At 43.4% G+C, this 20,096-nt stretch overlaps 1 protein-coding gene across 2 annotated transcripts in view; it reads left to right on the forward strand.

Moving 5' to 3' along the window:
* Positions 1-20,096, forward strand: part of DPP4 (dipeptidyl peptidase 4) — a 77,603-nt gene that overhangs the window by 33,322 nt on the left and 24,185 nt on the right. For both annotated transcript variants that reach the window (XM_028113133.2, XM_028113134.2), the window contains 9 exons: positions 1,355-1,515; positions 2,983-3,095; positions 11,126-11,261; positions 13,362-13,406; positions 15,865-15,972; positions 16,232-16,299; positions 17,241-17,294; positions 17,663-17,784; positions 19,819-19,866. In XM_028113133.2, coding sequence (XP_027968934.1) covers positions 1,355-1,515; positions 2,983-3,095; positions 11,126-11,261; positions 13,362-13,406; positions 15,865-15,972; positions 16,232-16,299; positions 17,241-17,294; positions 17,663-17,784; positions 19,819-19,866 — 855 coding nt within the window. The remainder of the gene's footprint in view (positions 1-1,354; positions 1,516-2,982; positions 3,096-11,125; positions 11,262-13,361; positions 13,407-15,864; positions 15,973-16,231; positions 16,300-17,240; positions 17,295-17,662; positions 17,785-19,818; positions 19,867-20,096) is intronic.

The raw sequence follows: 20,096 nt of genomic DNA on the forward strand, positions 1-20,096 counted from the left end.
TTTCTGTTACCGGAAGAGCTGAAATATGTATGGAGGGACATAGATCATGGAGGTAAGAAGCATGAATTCAAACCAGACAAGTCTGGATTCATTCTTGACTCAATCAGTTATCGGCCATGTGACTCTGGGCAATGACTTCTTCTCCTTAAGCCTGCTTACTCCTTTCTCACCTGCACAATGAGCTACTGTGTGAGGATTACCGGAGATCACAGATGTCAGTTGCACATCAAATCTGGCTCATGGTTAGCACTCTTTAAATGTTAGTTGCTCATCATGATAATTATTATTACATTTTGTTACTATTGTTATTGTTGTTACTGTTACTGACACTACTATTACCATTATTATTATTATTATTGAAGCATTTGGAAGACACCCGTAAAGAGGCCTCGGGAATCAGAAAAGTGATGGGGACAGATGATTTCCTAACTCTAAGACTCAAGTTTCTATGCTTTTGCTTTTACCTTTTACCTTACTGCTACACCAGTAGCAGAACATGAGATTTGTAGATTAAATCTGCACAAAGGACTGGAAGTCTCTGTCTAGTCTACCTGAACCCTCAATGAAAAAGGTTTTGGCACTTTAAGAGCCAGAGATTGGAAGTACCATGAATAGACTCCATAATAAACATAGGAAAGAACTACATTTGCCAGAGAATGAGTCCAACAACATTCAGGAGAGCAAGACCTTTCCTTTCATTTGCCTCTCTCTTTGACTCTGTTCTCTTACCATCACCATATGCATCAGAAGGGCATGCTAATCTGCAGCAGTCTTTAGTTTCTAGGCTAAGTGAAGGAGGTGTTTCTCACTAGGGGTCTCACGGAGCTCCTTGTCATTCTAAATTCATCCTTCCCACACCCTGTTTGTGCCAAGAGTAGTAAACTGTGGGTACCATATTAGTTTGATAGTCTGGAGCCACACACCACCCACCAGTACCCTGTGGGCACAGTACAAACTGAGCCCAGTTGGGAAGAGTATGCTGGCATGTTGACTGTTTGAAAATTAGAAAGGAGAATCAGTCCCTTGTGTGAAATTTACTTTTAGTATGTTTTGCGGCATAAAATCAGAGGATTATAAGATAAAGAAAAAAATGTAGAGCTTATATTAAATATTGTGTGCTAAAATATTCTAAAATGGTCCAATGGGTTACTTATTTTTACAATCCAGATCTATCCTTGAAGATTTTATTTTTATTCATTTGTATTACTCTGAATTTGGAAGCCCAGCAAATGCAAAATGGTTCATTAGTTGAACTCTACTGTAATTACTAAAGCTAATGAGAACAATATTTTGAATGCCAAAGCCAATTTATCAGCTACTTCTTGTAACAGAACAATTTATGTCTTTTTTTCAGAGGAAATCTTCAGTGCCTACTCTGCTCTGTGGTGGTCTCCAAAAGGCACTTTTTTAGCATATGCCCAATTTAACGACACAGAAGTCCCACTTATTGAATACTCCTTCTACTCTGACGAGTCACTGCAGTACCCAAAGACTGTGCGGATTCCATATCCAAAGGTCTGTGCTCCTATTCACATAGTGGTTCCGTGATTTGATGGGAAGAGAATGGTTTCATTTAATCCTTTCCTGCTAATGAAAATATTGTCAGTCTCTCTTCAACAGCTTGCTGTGATTACTCTTGCTGAAGTCAACAGCATCTGGCAATTTTAAAGTATTTTTATTATCCCAGGAAAGAGTGTGATTTAAGGTTTTGTAATTTCTCCAAAAACTTTGAGGAATGACAAGCCGAAAAAGATGGGGAAAATGCTTTTGAAAGAGGTAGGGGGAATGAAAATGTTTCAGGGGAGGAAAAGAGAGGCTGTCATTGAATCACAAGCTCATCTTATTTGTAGAAGTTGGAATATGCCCTGGATGAAGTTGAAAAGCTCAGTTATGTATCAGGTTGTATTGCTAATTAACCCATACGTGACTAGTTTCAGTGGTTCTGGTATAGATTTGGCACTAATGTGAATTTCACACGTCCTGCGTTTGGAATAATGGTCTCACATCTTGGTTTGCAAGGCTGTTCTCCTCCTCCGGGATGCATATTTATGAAAATTGAACAGCTTTGTTAAGCAGTGTAAGCCGAGGAAGAGGGGGATTTAGAAGGGATCCAGGATTCTTCACTAGTATCGTAATATTAATGGCCACAGAATCATCTATAGGAAAATCTAATAGTAAATGTTTTTGCTTAAGCAACTTGGGAAAAAGGATTTTTATTTTTACTAACTCACTCAATTTGCTTCATGAAGAGCTGCCATTTTAGGAAGACAGAGGAAGTTAAAAGAAAAAAAAAAAGATCCGAGACTAAATATAGAGATGTATTTTCGGTGGAATGTTATTTTTTGATGAGTGAAACTGGTAAAAAAAAAAAAAAAACATAAAATGCTCTCACTAAAAATATATTATTTCTAACTAATTTGTCAATTGAAGATCTATGTGTATATATAAAAAAGTTTTGTAGATTTCTGTCATCATATTGATTGTAAAGTTCGAACATGGTGAGCTTGAATTTGGAGTGCAAATGATGCCTTTCTAATTAGCCGTTACTGGCTCTCGGCTCAGCTAAACTCATTTTCCTGGTGGGTTGTGTCTTTGGCTGAACCCAAGGTATTCTTCCTAGTTGTCAGCCACTAGACTTCTTGTCTTCTGGAGTCAGAGTATATTTGCAAAATAATAGAATTGATTTTTTAAAAGTTTATCCTTGTTTGCACAAAACACATTAAGTTATGAATGTTCATGATTTAAACGGAGTGTTTGGAGCTGTCAATATATATGGTTCTGCCTGAACATGAAAAAATTGCACTTCATGACTCTCTTTTATGTTCATTCTATCTGTATTAGGTCTGTCTATATTAAATTTTTTAACGTGTCTCATGATTATAATTTTATCGCTCTCATGCGGACATTTTTGTACAGTTTTACACCTGTGCAATGATGTGATTTTTTTTTGTCCATATCAATTCTGTTATTGTGTTTTCCTAGGCAGGAGCTGTAAATCCAACCGTAAAGTTCTTTGTTGTCAAAACCGACAATCTCGACCCAAACACCAACGCAACTCCAATAGAAATCGTTCCTCCTGCTGCTCTTTCAGCGAGGTAAGAGTCTTGATCAGAATGTGTGGGTTGTACAGAGTTTCACAGATCTCGGGGAGAACATTTTAAAAATGAATGGCAGAATCAGGGGTAGCATCCCATGGTGTCCCCCTGGGGCCGGAAGCCATTCAGCAGCCATTCTTTGTCAAGCCGTCACCTCATGTCTTCATGCTGAGCACGGTTCCAGTGATGGGGTCCGCACAGTTTGTAGAGCAACCAGAGTCCTGGGTATGATGGAGCCTACACTCAAGGTGGGGGAGGCAGACCACAACCAGGTAGACAGAATATTGTTGTGAAGACCATCAAAGCAGGGCAGGGTAATGGTGATGATGGGGGGAGGTCAGGGAACCCCTCTCTCACGAGATGACCCGTGAGCCGTGATGGGAGACAGAGGGCCAACTAGCCCCCTGAGTAGCTGGGGGTTTGGTATCCAGGCAGAGGAAGAGCAGGTGCAAAGACCCCGCAGAGAGGATGTGCCTGGTGCCTGAGAGGACCCTGTGAGGAGGCCAAGTGACCGGAGCAATGCGAGTGGAGAGGTGAATGATAGGAGTGAGGTCAGAACACGAGGGCTGTGCAGGTCCTCATGAGAACTGGAGAAATGTAGGGCTCCTCGTGACACCGACATGCCTCAGGACGTCACTTGCTCAACTAATCGCTGGTGGTTTGAAGTCTGCCACCGCGTACCCTCAGCCCCTTGTGCTTTTCCTGTAGAGATAACCACGGCATTGCATGCATTTTATGGCTGTAAGTTGCTTTCTATTCATTTCTGTCATTATCTTGGTTTTCTTGTTGCTTTTAAATAATAACTAGTATATGAGCACTCACTATGTGCCAGACACAGGGCATGATCACAGGCTTTCTTGTATAAATCTTTAAAGTAACTCTTTCCAACAACTATAATTATATGCTGCTTTTACATATAAGGAAATGAGGCCTAGAAGCTAAGAAAATGGTAGGAGTCTGTATTCAAACCTGTCTCTCTGACTTAGAAGAAAGAGCGCTTACAAGTGCTCTGCTAGGTGCCTCCCTCTATGTGAATTCAACCCCTGCCCTCAGCTTCCTAAAGTTATCATCAGAGCAACATGGAAGCATCCTTCTCAGGGTTAAATTTACCACATCAGGCATGCTGTAGGCTCTGCTCTGTAGTTATTAATTCACTGACTTGATTAGAAATATCTATATTAACCCATTCTTTTGGAGGAAAAAATCAATTATCAATAAATTTAAAAACCTGTTTTTCCTGAGTTTGTCCAAAGGTATAAAAATTTACCTGGAGGTTCTAAAATCTGCTGTGTGGCCCCATCCAGTCATCTCTTCTATCAACATTGATTGAGCACCCACTATTTACATAACAAATGTCCATAGGGCTGAGCCACTGTCTTTCTAGCACTTTCGACCAAGCAAAGGATAGAATATATTCCCATAAATGACTCCAAAAGCACATACTCCAGAGGCATAAACAGAAGGCCAGAGACATTCCGAGGAGGGGGAGATGGGTTTTCCAGGACCCCAGGGATCAGAGAAAGCATCCTGGGCAATGTGTGGATTGAGCAGGAAGGATTCCACAGGGCACAGCTGGGGGGATGGCACTGAAGGTGAAGGTAACCCATGCGTGGGGAAGTACAGGGCTGTCCATGGAAAGAGCAACAGGGCCTGGTGTGACCTCTTGGTCTACGACCAACATCTGCTGAGGATGAGCCACAAGCCCCTGCTCTGCAGAACCTTAGATCTGGGAGGGGCTTTAGACCTCACTCATGGTTTACAAACTGTCTTAAGGACCTGAAGCCTTTTTTTTCAAGTGAGATAGAACACAGGAGTGCAGGTCCAGAAACCAACCAGACGATTACTGCTCAGGTTGCAGGCACAGGCCTTGTTCCTTCTGCTTCTACCAGGAGTTGGGATATTAGAACCTGCGGGCTTCCAGAACACACTGAGAACAATGCTGTGGGACACAGATGAGCTAACTGAGGCTTACAGAGGGAAACTCTTTGGCTCAAGGTCACACAGCAAGTTAGCATGGGAGCTGGGAAGGGGACACAGGCCTGGACCTGCCAGACCAGGCTCATTGCATAATGGAGTTCTAATGCAGAGAGTGTTTCCTGTGGGCAGGGACTATGCTTGATGCCCCGCTCACATCTCACTTGACAAGTCACTGCCTACCGTGTCATTGTCATGGCCATTTCACAGGTCCCCATCTGTGGGGTCTCCCCCTGCCCCCTTAGAAACTTCATTCCATAAGCTGAGCTCAGGAAATGTGCGCAAGTCCAAGGACTTAGTTTTTGCCCCGGACGAATGAACCTTTAAGTAATTGTTTACAGTTCTTTATGCTGCATTCCTGGTGAGGACTGCCTCACGCCCTGGGGATATTTTATGTGAGATGTATTTTACTGAAGAATCATTTCTGGAAATGCCTCAGGAATGTGTTATATAGGGAATTATAAATCCAGCTCTGGTCTTTATTAACACCAGTGAGGCTGCAGTTTATGTAAAACCAGGCTCGAGGTCCTCTCTGGGGAAAATGTTCTAGCAGGCGGTGATGCCCAACTTTCTGGCCTCATACAAACATCCAACAGGGCGGGGTTAATCCCGGCAAGTTGTGCCTCTTCGGAAACTGCCCAGCACCCTCTGCTGTGTTTCCTAGCCATCCGCTAGCTCCTGGAGTGTAAGATCGCCTGGAGCCCTGTGAGGGTGGGCGTGTTTCTTCCGTCCTCTGCCCAGGCACCCATCACTCGCTTTCCCCTGAGGCCATGTCCTTGCACCACAGATCTTTTAGCAGGTGAAATCCTACCAGAGGCAGGGAGCCTCCCTGTTGCCCTCATTGACTTAGAGGTCAAGTGGATTAGATTCATTAGGCTGCTCGTTTGTATTGATGACTCATAATGGGAATTTGCAAGCTCAACATCTTTGAGAGAAAACAACATATACTGTAAAATCATAACCCCCCCACCCCATCTGCTTTATTTAGAGCCTGGCTTCATGTTGCTGGGTTGAAATAAGAAAGTTCTATAGGTAGAGGCCCATCTTACAGTAGTATCTTCAGTGCGTCTCGGGGGTGGGGGGTGGGGGTCTGACACCCAGCAAGTGCCCAATGAACATTTGTAGAATAAATGAATAAGCTTCTGCGTGGATGGATGTGTTATGTTATGTGTGTGACTGTATGTGCGTGGGATGGTTTACACAACCAGCACCGAAGATGACCCTCCAAGTGACCTTGCCTAGCAGTCCCTCTTTTCTGCCTCCTCCCAGCCATCTGCAGATTCTGTGGCCTGAGCTAGAGGATTGGGAAGGGCATGTTCTACTGAGGTGACCCCACCCGACATCTGCTGAATGGCTCCGGGGACCCATCACAGCCAGCTCCTGACCTGCCCCACCCTGTTTTTTCTGCTGCTGAGTAATGTAATAGATAAATGCCTCCTCTGAACAGTGGAGAATCCTTGATCTATAAAGTAGCGATATCAGGGTCTGGGGTTGTCACACAGGAGATAAACGGACTGGACAGAAATGGCTGCAAGCTAGCAACACCTCGAGACAGGAGGTGGATCAGGAGCTCGCCTGCTGTGGGTGCTGCCCTCTGTGATGGGCTCCCCCTCACCCCACCTGTCCTTCTCCTCAGCGATCTGTCAGCAGCCCCAGGAAGGCTGGCATTCCCCTCAGAACAGAGGGTGGCATGGAGCCCAGGGCCAGCACTGGCAGAACGCCCGCTTCCTTGGGTGATTCACCAAGTTAATCACTCCACCGTCTGCAGTTGCACTTAGGAGCAATTTCTCTCCAACATTTTTTCCGGTTAGTAATGCCTACCTGATGTTAAGTATCCTTAACATACCAAAAAAAACCATGTACACGCATTAGGGAAATTAATGCAACTCAACAGACATTTATTAAACTCCTACCCAGTGGTCACTTTACAAAGGGATTCTCTGTAGTATGACCTTCAAAAGCAGGTCTGTCCCAGTACATTCGAATATAATTTGCTTTATAAAATTCAGCTATTTAGTTTACACACACTCTGTAGGAATAAACAGACCTCACTCATAGAGTGAGGAATTTTATCCTGGAAAAAAAGCAAGAGGGTGAAGCTAGCCAACAGTATTTACCAGAGGGATGGGTGGAGGTTCTATAGAGGGAGCTACTGGGAACAGAAAATCTGAAGCCAACTGCTTGGTTTGAATCGTGGCTCCGACACTTCCCAGTGTGTGACCTTGGGCAACTTACTTAACCTTTCTACACCTCCCTTTCCTTGTTTGCAAAACATGAACCCTAGCCTTCTTAGCCCATAGGGTGCCACAAACTTGGAGCACTTGGAACAGTTCTTAGCACAGAGTAAACTGCTCATGGGTGTGAACTCCTATTATTATATCCAGAAATTACTCCATTGCTTTAGTATTAAAGTCAACCATACTCTCCTTAGAATAACATTGTCCCAGAAGTTAGAAGAGCTTATTGAATAACTATGTCTGACAGGATAGGTGGTCTCTGGCTCAAGGGAAGTCCAGGTTGCCTGACGGTCCCTCTTCTGCCCCTTCCCACCATTACATAAGCAATCTATTCAGTAGACGCCTCTCTGCTTTTACAGAATAAAATCGGCATCTGGGGCACCTGGGTAGCTCAGGACATAATCTCAGGGTCATGAGATCCAGCTCCAGCTGGGGCTCCAGGCTGGGCAGGGAGTTTGCCTGCTTGAACTTCTCTCTCCTTCGCCTTCTGCCCCTCGCCTACTTGCACATGCATGCACACTTTCTCTCTAAAAATAAATAAATAAATCTTCAAGAAAAATCAGCATGTAATGTAATTTATAGTTGATAATCCTGCTCTTTGGATTTTTCTGGTCCTAAGTGGGACTTAAACCCTTCAATAAAAAGTACAATTGGGCCATTGGTTCCCTTATACATTTTTAATGACTCACTGACATCTCAGACTGGCACGATCTTGGCTCAGGGCACGGTATGCAGCGTCGTTCTGTCTCCCCTTAATTCCAAATCCTAAAGAGAAGCTGTGATTAAACAGAAGTATATTTCCATGAGGATTCAAAATGTCCCATCTGCTGGCTGGCCAACGGCCCTTCTGGAAGCATCAGAAGGTGCAGAGTACACCTTGGGCTACCCGAGAGTGACAGAGAGAGTGGAAGATACAGGGTCATGAACCTTTGATCTAGAAATGCACAGGGAAGGTGCCAGATGCATGTGAGTTTCCTGGCCGACTTCCCAAATTTCATTACTCCGATTTCGAATGAGGAAAAGTTACTTTTCTACTGCTGATTTCTGAACCTGTAGTACGATCTACGGTTTTTAGTGGATACAGCACTTAGTAAAGGTGACCCACTAATCATGTTAAAGAGTTTCCTTCCCCCCTCGCCCGCCCTTTTCCCCAACCGGGACACTTTAGAAAATGGAAAGCTGTTTCTGGAGCCTATGATCCTAATCGACGCCCACGGAGCCCTGGGCAATATGTGCATGTAAGTGAAGAGACTCCTCCCCCCCCCCCCACTGCCCCTAGAGAGAGGCACATGATTTTCATCTGATTCACAAAGGGATTTGATCTGTGATTGAGAACCACGGGCATAGAGGAGGGATTAGCACGCTGGGGTCCACTGGCAAATCCAGCCCCATGCCTGTTTTTGCATGATCTGCAAGTAAGAAAGGGTTTTACACTCTTGAAGGGTTGGGAAGGAAAATCACAAGAAGACTAATATTTCATGACATGTGAAAATTATATGACCTTCAGATCTCAGGGTTTCACTGAAACTCCTCTAAACGTGTTTGTCTGTGGCTGCTTTTGTCCTGCAAAGGCAGAAATAAGTCACTGTGACAGAGCTCACGTGACCTGCAAAACTTGAAATATTTACTATCTGGCTCTTTACTGAAAAAGTCTTCAGACCCCTAGTCTAGAAAGTTAATCTCAGAAAGTTTTACTTTCTCCCTTGCATGTCATTGTTCCATCCCATTTGCATGATTTAGTCCCTATCCCCAGCAAGATTTATTTGCCTTTCCATTTTCTCATTTAATGAATGTGGGCTGGGCACAGGGCAGAAGAGTTGGACTCCATGAGGTGCCCTTGGTCCTGTGCGTGCAAAGAGGTGTGCAAACTCTCAGACCCTGCAGCCTGGCAGTCATTAGTGATGAGCCCCTTAAGACTGCTGATATCTGTGCGGGCGGAGGGGCTTTCCAAGAAGGCACAGTGGATATTTGAGGAGGACCTAAGGAAGTCAGAGCATGGCAGAGGTTTCAGACTGAGGGCAGGTTGAACAAAGCAGGGGGCAGCTGGGAAATCTCAGAAGGTGTTCATGGAATACCAACTATGCTGACTGGATAGTGTATAGGTTCTTAATTTTATTTATTTATTTATTTTTTATTTTTTTAATGATTTTATTTATTTGAGAGAGAGAATGAGATAGAGAGAGAGCATGAGAGGGGGGAGGGTCAGAGGGAGAAGCAGACTCCCTGCTGAGCAGGGAGCCCGATGTGGGACTCGATCCCAGGACTCCAGGATCATGGCCTGAGCCGAAGGCAGTCGCTTAACCAACTGAGCCACCCAGGCGCCCAGTGTATAGGTTCTTAATAAGCAAGAGAAAGGGCTGAAGTGGAGAAGAGTCCCTGTTGGTGGGAAGGTGGTGTTTTGCTGCTGGGTGAAGGGGTCTTTCAGTACTTGCTGCTTGCAGCGGGGACAGCCAGGAGGTGCCCCTGGGGACATTAACACAGGAAGTGTCCCCAGCTATAGAGGGGGGATAGTGAAGTGGTGATCCATCCTAAGTGCTCGTAAGTAGTGGCTGTTTGCTTTTGTGTCTGTGAAGGGAGTGCAGACAGGACATGATCTGTGAATCTGAGGAAGGACAGAGCTATTGAGGCCACAAAGAACACGATAGGACTTTCCCCTTCGTCAGCGCTGCATTCCACAGAATTTCAGCTCCAGTGTCTATTTTGTGCCGGGTATTCATTCCGATGGGGCCTGGGGACACCCTGGGAGCAAGAAAGCTGCGGCCGTGCCTCAGAGAGCTTGTGGTCAGGCAAGGACAGCAAAGAGACAGAGGAGGGGTGGCCACAGCCTGTGAAGGGAAGAGCAAAGGAGCATTTTAGAGCATTCGGAGTGATGAGGAGGATATGGCCACGGGGCCAGGGCCAGTCAGGAAGAAAGGGGGAGAAAAGATCCTCTTGGAAATTTTGTGACAAAACGGAACAAAGCTTTGATCAGACAGTGGAAACCAATGATTTAAGAATGGTCATTCAGAATCACACTGAGGGCTAGGAGGAGCAAATAAAATAAACAATCCAGAGGAAATATTTAGGTAGGCTAGCAGAAAGGTAAATTGAGAATTCCATGCATCTCACTGCAAATCAAAAGGTAGTTCCAAAAACGTTTAGAGGTATGTGTTGGAGGAGGGTGCATTGCTAGCGGTATCTCCGTTCGTATAAATTTTATGTTACGGTTCCTTGATTTTTTCACATGGTTCATGTTTGACTTTTGAGAAAAAATTTTTACAATATAATTATTTGATTTTCAACGTCTGTAGAGATGTGAGTCATTTTTTTTTTCCCCTTTGAAAACGAGCTTGAGAAAAGGGTCAGTTATAATTTCACCCTTAAAAGTAAGGATTTTCTGGAGAAGCACGCGTCAGATTACCAGAAAATATTCGAATCTCAGCCAGTGTCTCTGGCTTCACTGTAATGTTCTCTCAAGACAGCAGAAAAGAGATAGGAAAACGTCACCCTTGACTTCCTGGCACCACTAAAGGCCAAGTTGAGGACTTGAAAAATCCTGCGCCGTGGTGTGAGTCACGTTTGCTAAGCCACTGTTACGTTGTCAGCTGCTGTTTTTCCTGTCAGATATATTTTAATTTCCATTCAAAACTAAATTACACTTTAAGTTTTCAGAAAAGGTAAAATATTGTGGTATTAAGTTGTTTTGACAACCATGCAAAATTATATGCCTCTTAAGATTGATTTCATTGAGTAAAATGTCTATCTGTACCAAGGTCTGGAAATAGTGATTCTCTCTCTCTTTTTCTTTCTCTCTCTTTTTCCTTCCGTCCTTCCTTCCAGGGATTACTACTTGTGTGATGTGACATGGGTAAATGAAGAAAGGATTTCCTTGCAGTGGCTCCGAAGGATTCAGAACTATTCAGTCATGGATATTTGTGACTATGATAATTCCACCAACCACTGGAGAAATACAGTGGTAAGGTTTAATGGGGGATGTTCTGCTTCTAAAGCTACATGTGATCCAAGGACTATATAAAAACAGGGAGAGGGAATGGTTAGGAATCAGGAAATAAAGTTTGAGTTTCTTTTCTTTCTGACTCTATGTCAGATCCTGAGGCAGTGGGTAAGTCTTGACTAATTTTTAGAGAATCTGATATCTGGTGGTACTTCCATTTCATCTCTCCTCATCCGTCATACTGTCTTAGTTATGGATAGTATCACTTGGGGAGGGGGTGGTGATTGGAAACGCAGAAGATAGAATTTGATGTCAAAATTCAGAAAGCCCAAGAGGGCCAGTGGCTGCAAGGTCAACAAAGTGTGTTTCAATAGAGAAAATATGGGGAGCGGAGAATGATTGGCTGAGAATATGTGAAACAAAACACGTATCAAAAGGCCACACAAATCTCTTACCATCCTGTGACTATCTTTCAGCAGTCAAGAGCTTTAGAACATCAATAGATAACTACCAGGTGGAGGGGGTGGCAACATTAAGACAAAGGCGAGTGTTAATTCAGCCTCGAGGTGCTGGGGGGCAGGGCATTCCCCAGAAGAAACCACAAGGTTCAGCCAAGCTGGTGAATCAGAATTAGAGCCCCTGTGGGAACCAGCAACCTCAGGAAGGGCGACGTCCAGGGAAGGTTTACTGGCCTATATGAAGGACACCACTCCAAGCCCTTTTCTGGTAATAGGCTCTGTGCCTACATACTACCCTCCCCCGCCCCCCCCCACACACATTTCCCAGCCTGGTTGGGCACAGCGCAGATTCTTGCCTCCGAAAGCTTGGGCACACCATATCTTGATTTGCCCATTCGTTTATTTATACAGCAAACACTGATTACCTACTATGTCCCTACGTACTACCTACTATGCTATGCCGTGCATAGCTCTGGATTTAAAACAAACAAAAACAAACAAATTAGACAACATGCCAGTCCCCAAAATGTGTATGTTTTAGTATAGGGAATACCATTAGGATAATCAGTAATAACAGTTACGGTTTCTTGAACACTCACAGTAGCCAGACACTGTGGAGACAGAGGTTCTGTGAAGTTAAGGAGCTTGCTTAGGTCACATGACAGCCAGAATCCAAACTAAAAAACCTAAGCTCTTTGCTTCCTGCCAATTTTATCATCCTACTATCAGGATATTGTGCCCTAAAAGGGTATAAGCAAAGTACAGAGGGAATGGAGGGCCAAAGAAGACGATCCACTCAACTGAGGACAGGCAATGGGAGATGACAAGGGAGGCCTAGAGCACCCGGGACAGAGAAGGGCACAAGGACCCTGGGAGCAGAAGCTGTGCAAAGGCATCCCGTGAATGGCTGGGAGCGCCAGGGTCTGGGGCTCCAGAGGATGAGGGGCTGGGGAGGGGCACCATGGTGAGAACCGAGGGTGGAGGTGGGCTGAGGCTCAGGTGCCGGTCTGAGGAGTTTGGACTTACTTGTAAGACACGGGGAGCTATTTCTAGGTGTTAGATAGGAGAGCATCGTAATGGGATAGAACTGTCTGCTGCCAAACGAGGTCAGCGGGGTTTGAGCAGGGTGGAAGAGGAGAAGAGCAGCAGGGTCTCCAACCCGGAGAGGTCAGGGCAATGGGCCAAGCGAAACCGGGCGAGAACAGAAGCTAAGGCAGTAACAGTGCAGTAGGAGGAGAGAAATCAGAGAACCAGGAGCCAGGGGCCGGGGAGGCGGCGGTGAGGAGAGGAGGCATCCACAGTGACTCCCGAGTCTCTGGCTTGGGTGAGGGGTGGCACGAAGCAGAAGAATGAAGGCATCAGAACAAGCCGGTGGGGATGGAGGCAAGATAAACGACATCATCTTCTGTTCCGTACGGGTTGAGTTAAAAATGCTGGGGGAGCTTCCAGGGCCACATATGGAAGACAGAGCTCTAGGCAAGAGAGGTAACTGTTCTAATGCAATCATATAAACAATCTGAGCATGAATACAACTATATGAATGGAGATAGTTTTCCATTATTTTAAGTGCAGTTTTGCTTCTGTTACCACGAGTTGCAGATAAAGAATAGAATTAGTATCTTACTTCTCTCTGAAACGCTGCCTTGTATTTTTCCCTCCTTAGGCACAAGAACACGCTGAAATGAGTACCACTGGCTGGGTTGGAAGAGTAAGTGCTGAAGAGTTACAGGGTTTTTGTGGTATGGATCAGATACTCAGAGCTATTCGATATTTGGCAGATATACCAAAGGGGGGCCCTATGTTATTTGCTATTAATAGAGATATTACTTGACCAATTTCTCAAAATATTTATTTTTTTAAAGATTTTATTTATTTATTTGAGAGAGAGAGAAGGAGAGACAGAGAACATGAGAGGGAAGAGGGTCAGAGGGAGAAGCAGACTCCCCGCTGAGCAGGGAGCCCGACGTGGGACTCGATCCCGGGACTCCAGGATCATGACCTGAGCTCAAGGCAGTCGCTTAACCAACTGAGCCACCCAGGCGCCCTTTCTCAAAATATTTAAATGTGCCCTGCAGAGATAGCTTTTCATGGGGAACATAGAACATGCTCAGGTGGAAAAAGGAACGGGACAAGTGAAAACTTGAGGGCAGACAAAACAAAAGACATACTCTAGGCAAACGGTAGCTCCTGAAAAGTTAAAAAGCAACTGCTGCTGAAAAGCAGCTAAGACGCAGAATATACTCGTTGACCTCATCTTTGAAGTCCTGTGCTTTGGAGGCAGAAAACATGGCTTCCATCCACCACCTGCGCAAATGTGTAAGGAGATGCGACTATATCCAGCAGCAACTCGGCAGCGACTGTATCCGTCCAGCAACACTGCTGTGCACCTCCCTTTGGAGGAAATCATACTCGTGTGGCTTCACGCTTTACTAGGCCCCAGACGCAGTTTTATCCAAGAAAGGACGGTGACCCGCAGAGACGAGTCATGCTTCTCACTCCCGCTACACTATGCCTTGGGCAGAATCACCAACCGTGTGGCTACCGGGCCATGGGACGAAACAAGTTAGCGGAGGATCTACAGCCATTGTGGCATCCCATAGAAAGATGATGAACAAATCTCACCTAATTTTTATGATCCCTTCTGTTAAGTCTCCTTTAAGAGAGAAACAAAGGGACCAAAAAAAAAAAAAAAAAAAGTAAAGATTTCATTCACATCTCTTGGGGTATACAGGGGAGGCCCCTGGTCCAGAAACAGGACCCCATCCAGCTGGGCTCAGAGCTCCGATAGCATTCACACGTCCCTTCTCTTCAGGCATTGATTGGGCAGAGGGGAGAGGTTTGCCAACATGAAAAGTGGTTTCCTCCATGGCAAGAGACATGCTACACTTCCTCACGACTCTTTGAAAAAAATATGTTTTTTCCTCTCTGTATTTAACCAGACAGATGCCACTTTTCACACATTTCTACTAGGCACAACTCCATCCAGGGGAAACAGGGAAATGTATTAAAAAGATGAGGCTGTGAACACAGGTCTAGAGAGGGGAATGTGTTTCAGAGAGCTGTAATGAGAACACCAAGTGCACTGCACGCCTCAGCTTGCTCCAGAAATGAATCCACTTTGAATCACTAAAGAGAAGAGGGAAGCGTTTTTCTTCCTTCCCAAAATGGGAGCTGATAAGAGAGGAAACATCGAGGGTAAAGTGAACCAACAATTTTAAAAGACCATCTCCTACCTGCTCTCAAATGTAGGAAGGAAATCGAAGTCGTAAAGCGACATATTCCCTTCAGGCTGGGATAGATATTCTTCTGCTTAAACTACATTATGTTCTGAGAACTATCTTTTATTGAACTGTGAAAAATGGAAATTTTATACTATATTTCCATACAACTACTTTTTTGGTAAATTGTTGATCCTACTTAGCAGAATGAAAAGACTTACAATAAAAATGGTAACTATAAGAATCTTTCCATGTGAAATGTACGACAGACATTCCTTATAGTATCCGGTCCAGAAATGGTTAAACCCTTGCTGGCTTTCAAAAAGAAATAAGTATTTAAAAAGGAGGGGACAAAGCCCTCAAATTAAAAACCACTTCTTATCTGAAACAGTAAAAATAATAGTCTGTTCAAATAAACTAACCAACCAAACAGAAAGCAATCACTCACGGATGCCAGGAGGGAAGCGGCATGGGGGATGGGCAAAATAGGTGAAGGGGATTAAGATGTACAAACTCCCAGTTATAATAATAATAATAATAATAATAGTCTGTTTCAAGAAAGCACATCTGTGACACTGAGGAAATTTACTTCTTAAAACTGAAAGATGAATGCTAATTTTTGCACATTTATAGCCAGAAGTCATAGAGTTATCCTCCACAGAGAGATGTCCAGAGATAACAATACCACTGATATGTGTTGAGAGTCCTGCGTAAGCCTCTTTATGTGCTTTCTCTCATTTACTCTGCACAAAAAATTCCCTGAGAGATCTTTTTGTCTGCATTTTCTAGAAGGAGAATTTTCTTTTGAGACACTCTGGTTTCTCTTGGCAAGTAAATGAAGCATGGGTTTTGGGCAGAGGTGTTGAGAGGACTTGGAAAAATTAAAGTTGGTACTGAGATGAGACTGATGCGCTCTAATCTGTTTTTTTGTTTTCTATTATTCTGTAGTTTAGGCCTTCAGAGCCTCATTTTACCTCCGACGGGAAGAGGTTCTACAAGATCATCAGCAACCAAGATGGCTACAAGCACATTTGCCTATTCCAAATAGATAAGCAAGTAAGTATTCTTACGTAATTTATTTCAGGTTGATCTCTTTTTTAATGAGACTAACTTGAAGTGGAAACATTTGGTAAAGTCAATCAGGAGGTACTAATAATCTGGCTAATTCAAATTCCAAAGGGGTATCTGGAGGATGATGGGATAGAGAGGGGAAACCCAAGAAGACCTAAGATTATCTAAATTGCTGCTGTAAAAGATTCAACCCTCCACTTCGATTAGAGAGGTTAATAAACGTCTTTTTAAAAAATCCCATTAGGGTTGCACATTTATTACAAAAGGAGCTTGGGAAGTCATCGGGATAGAAGCTCTTACCAGTGATTACCTGTGAGTATTCCAATAATTGATAGGATGTAAACATACTCGTCGTAATCACATCCTCTTTGCCCAGAAGTAGGGGAAAATCTCCTACAAATAAAGAATAGTCTATTTGGAATGTGTTCAGTACTTTTTTTCTTTTTAGCATACGGAAGCCTTAATGATTTTCACATACGCCTGGCAGATTTGATACCATGCCACCAAGCAGCTCTACCTCTTGCTCTTACCTGCTTTGCATTAGAAGAGCTGTAGCCTCTTTTTCTTAAAATGTCTTGGAACACCGAATCAGAATCAGGGGCATTTGGTTAAATTTTAACTGGCACCAAATTTTTGGAAGGCTTGGAGAGGCTATTTTATCTGTCCGTATCTCGACCTTACTCTGGAAAATGGAAAGCTTTGCAGAAGCTGTCAACTACTATGCATGAGTTGGTGGCAAAGGAGTGTTATTTTTCATTAGAATCTAAGGCACTTCTATAATTCATTACTGGGTCTCACCACGGAGGATTTTTGCCACTGCCCAAAGAAGTTTTTAAAAGGCCTCTTTAGAAGTGGCTCAGCTGCTCTCAGAAAGATGGGGCTCCTGCCGTCTAGTAGTTTGTGCTATAAAATAGCAAATATGGAAAACAATATAGGTACGTGGGCTCTCAAACTTCAGGCTGGCTGTCCGGTGGTACTTTTCTCACAAAAGACTTTTTTTTTTTTTTTTTGAGTTTTTACTTGTCACTTTAGTGAAGGGAACAATCCCTGCATTCAGATATTTTAGTCTACTTTAAAAAATAGGATCTCCTAATCTATTTAGAGATGACAGGAAATAGGCTTCTGGGGGAGAGGGGGCAGGGGAGAAGGATGCGAGAGGGGCCAGCATGAATGTTTGGTGTTGAGTTAAATAGAGGGTGCTTGACTTTCTTAAAAAACATAATCAATATATATTTAATTTGTTTTCTTCCCAGATACTACATTAGTAATGAATATAAAGGAATGCCAGGAGGAAGAAATCTTTATAAGTAAGAGCTAAATCAAATTATTGACTTGAGTCTTTTTAGCTGAAGAACAATTTCTGGGTTTGGTTTTGTTTTGTTTTTCTGTGTTTTAACTAACTAGAATTGTAATTGAGCACTTTCATTCCCTTATAAATTACACCCCAGGTGTCAACAGCAGAGAATGACTTTATTAGATGTTTTGTGTTATTCCCAAACAATGGGAGGTTTGAGGTTGTTATGAATTAATCCATGTATTTGTTGCACATTAAAAAAAAGTTTTTGAGCATTGTTTTGGCATTCTGATACCTTTGAAACTAGAATATGGCATTATTCAATCCTGTCTTTTCATTTAGCCTTTCATTAAGCACTTAATTTCCACCATTGGTTTACAGAATCCAACTGAGTGACTACACAAAGGTGACATGCCTGAGTTGTGAGCTGAATCCAGAAAGGTGTCAGTACTATTCTGTATCATTTAGTAAAGAGGCAAAGTACTATCAACTGAGGTGTTCAGGTAAGTGTGAACTGCCAAGGGGAGGGAGAACATCATGTCTGTCTATCTGAAGTGGCTCCTTCCATTCCGGCCTTCCACTCACCAGCTGACTTCATTCCTTCTGCTCTTCAGACAATATTCTTACCACCCGCCTGGCTCATTCTTTTTTTTTTTTTTAAGATTATTTACTTATTTATTTATTTATCAGAGAGAGAGAGAGAGAGAGAGAGCACACAAGCAGGGGGAGTTGCAGGCAGAGGGAGAAGCAGAGGGAGAGGGAAAAACAAACGGAGAGGGAGAAGCAGGCTCCTCGCGGAGCAGGGAGCCCGACGTGGGGCTCGATCCCAGGACCCTGGGAGCATGACCTGAGCTGAAGGCAGACGCTCAACCGACTGAGCCACCCAGCTGTCCCCATCCTGACTCATTCTGCCCAACTATCCCTTTCTGTGTCCAGTCTGGGAAACATTCTTTCTGCCCTGCTTAGTTTTCTCCTCTTGAATCTGAGGAGCTCTTGAAATCCCATAAGTCCCCTTCTCTTCAAGCACATCTAAGTGGTTAAGTTAACCACCTTTCCTCCCCTTCTAACCAAGAGAGTTGCATGGCTTGCTTTTGACTGAACTCACAACAAATATACACATACACTGGAGACTAGGTATAGCAGAGGCACCTCATTTTATACACATATATAATATATGTGTGTGTGTGTGTGTGCATATATACATATAGATTTTTTATTGTAGATTTTTTAATTATTATTTTATGCACTTGCCCCTTTAGATGAGAAAATGTATGTGAGTAGTGTCTGTCACCCAACCTGCTCACTGCTCCATATTCTGTTGCTATTTTATTATTGTTTTCTTTATTATAAATGAAGAAACTTGGAAAGGACAGGCAACGTGACTTCCACAGGTCACACAGCTAATAAGAGGCACAACAGGATTCAAGCACAGGTCTCCATCTCCTGAGCCCTCCTGAGCCCTCCAATAAGCCCTATGCTAGATTACTTCTCAAAATGAAAGAATCTGGATATTCTGAGAAAGAACTGTCCCTCGCCGGAAAGAGATCTCCAAACCAGCTATCTGAATCTTTATTTACTAGCACATTTTCTTCATTATTACATCTTTCTCTTCTCTTTCTTTCTTTTTTTTTTTTCCTGTGACTGTTTTTAGTCATTTCTTGGGCACACATTTCGTACTAGGAACTGTGCTAAAAGTTTTATATTTGTAGTCTTGTTTGATTCTTAAGAAAACTCTTTAAAGTGATACTGTTCTCCTTTTATATGTAAAGAGATGGAACATAGATATGTTGTCACACAGCAGGGAAGCCAGGATTCAAACCCAGGTCTTTATAATGCCTTCACTGTGGTTCTGATCAAGAGTAAAACATTAATATTATCTAAATGCATCAAAATTAAATAGCTCACCAAATAGCTTTTCTATACATTACCTTCTAGTCTGCAACTACCAGTTGGGATAAATAGTGAAGATATGTTCATGCGAGAAAAACACTTTTGCATGCCAGAAAGGAATCGCTTATCCAAGTCAGGCACTGTGCAGATGTGCCCCCTGGCTCAGGACTCAGTGGGGTGGGGGCAGCGGGAGGGAAATCCACCCCCACCCCCAGGCTGGCTCCAGAGCTCCGCCCTAAGGGGGCAGGGCCCCAGAGCCGGCGTGGTCATTGCCGGATTGTGGATTTAGGGCTGGGAAGGAAAGATAGCCGTGTCAGGGGTTGGTGGGTTTAGTTCACAGTTGAGGAAATTGTAGGCAGCATGCCCAAGGCACTCAACGGGGCCAGAGGTTCATTTTCTGCTTCATTGTACTGATCCCTGTGCCTTTCCGGTAATAACTTCTTAATCTCAAATTGCACCTATTCCAAGGAAAAGGAAAAACAGCTAACACTTAGTAAGCACCTTATCTACCATGATTTTTATTCTGTCGGAGCTAAATGGTATTAAAATCATATCAAAGTTAAATGGTATCAAATGGCCATTTTTTTAAAAATATGCTATCTTCTTTTCTTAAAAAGCCTCACCTAAAGCATTTTTCCTATTAACAGGCCCTGGTCTGCCCCTGTATACTCTGCATAGTAGCAGCGACGATAAAGGTATTTCCTAGCATTTCACCTTTCCTTTGCTTTTTAGAAAAGTGTGTGTGAATAAGATCAACAGGTACTTAGCATAGTGGGATTTTTTTTTTTTTTTTTTGGCTTTAGAGTGTTTAAAAAAATGATTTGAAGTCAAGGTTTATAATCCAAAGTATGTATAGTCCCATCAGTGAATTGCTACTTGTTTGTTAGCACTTTGCACAATCTGAATTCTTCACATTGTAACAAAT

The sequence above is a fragment of the Eumetopias jubatus genome, unplaced genomic scaffold, assembly GCF_037043125.1.
Source record: "Eumetopias jubatus isolate StellerSeaLion01/CBP00866 unplaced genomic scaffold, mEumJub1_p1.0 scaffold_3, whole genome shotgun sequence".
Lineage (NCBI taxonomy): Eukaryota > Metazoa > Chordata > Mammalia > Carnivora > Otariidae > Eumetopias > Eumetopias jubatus.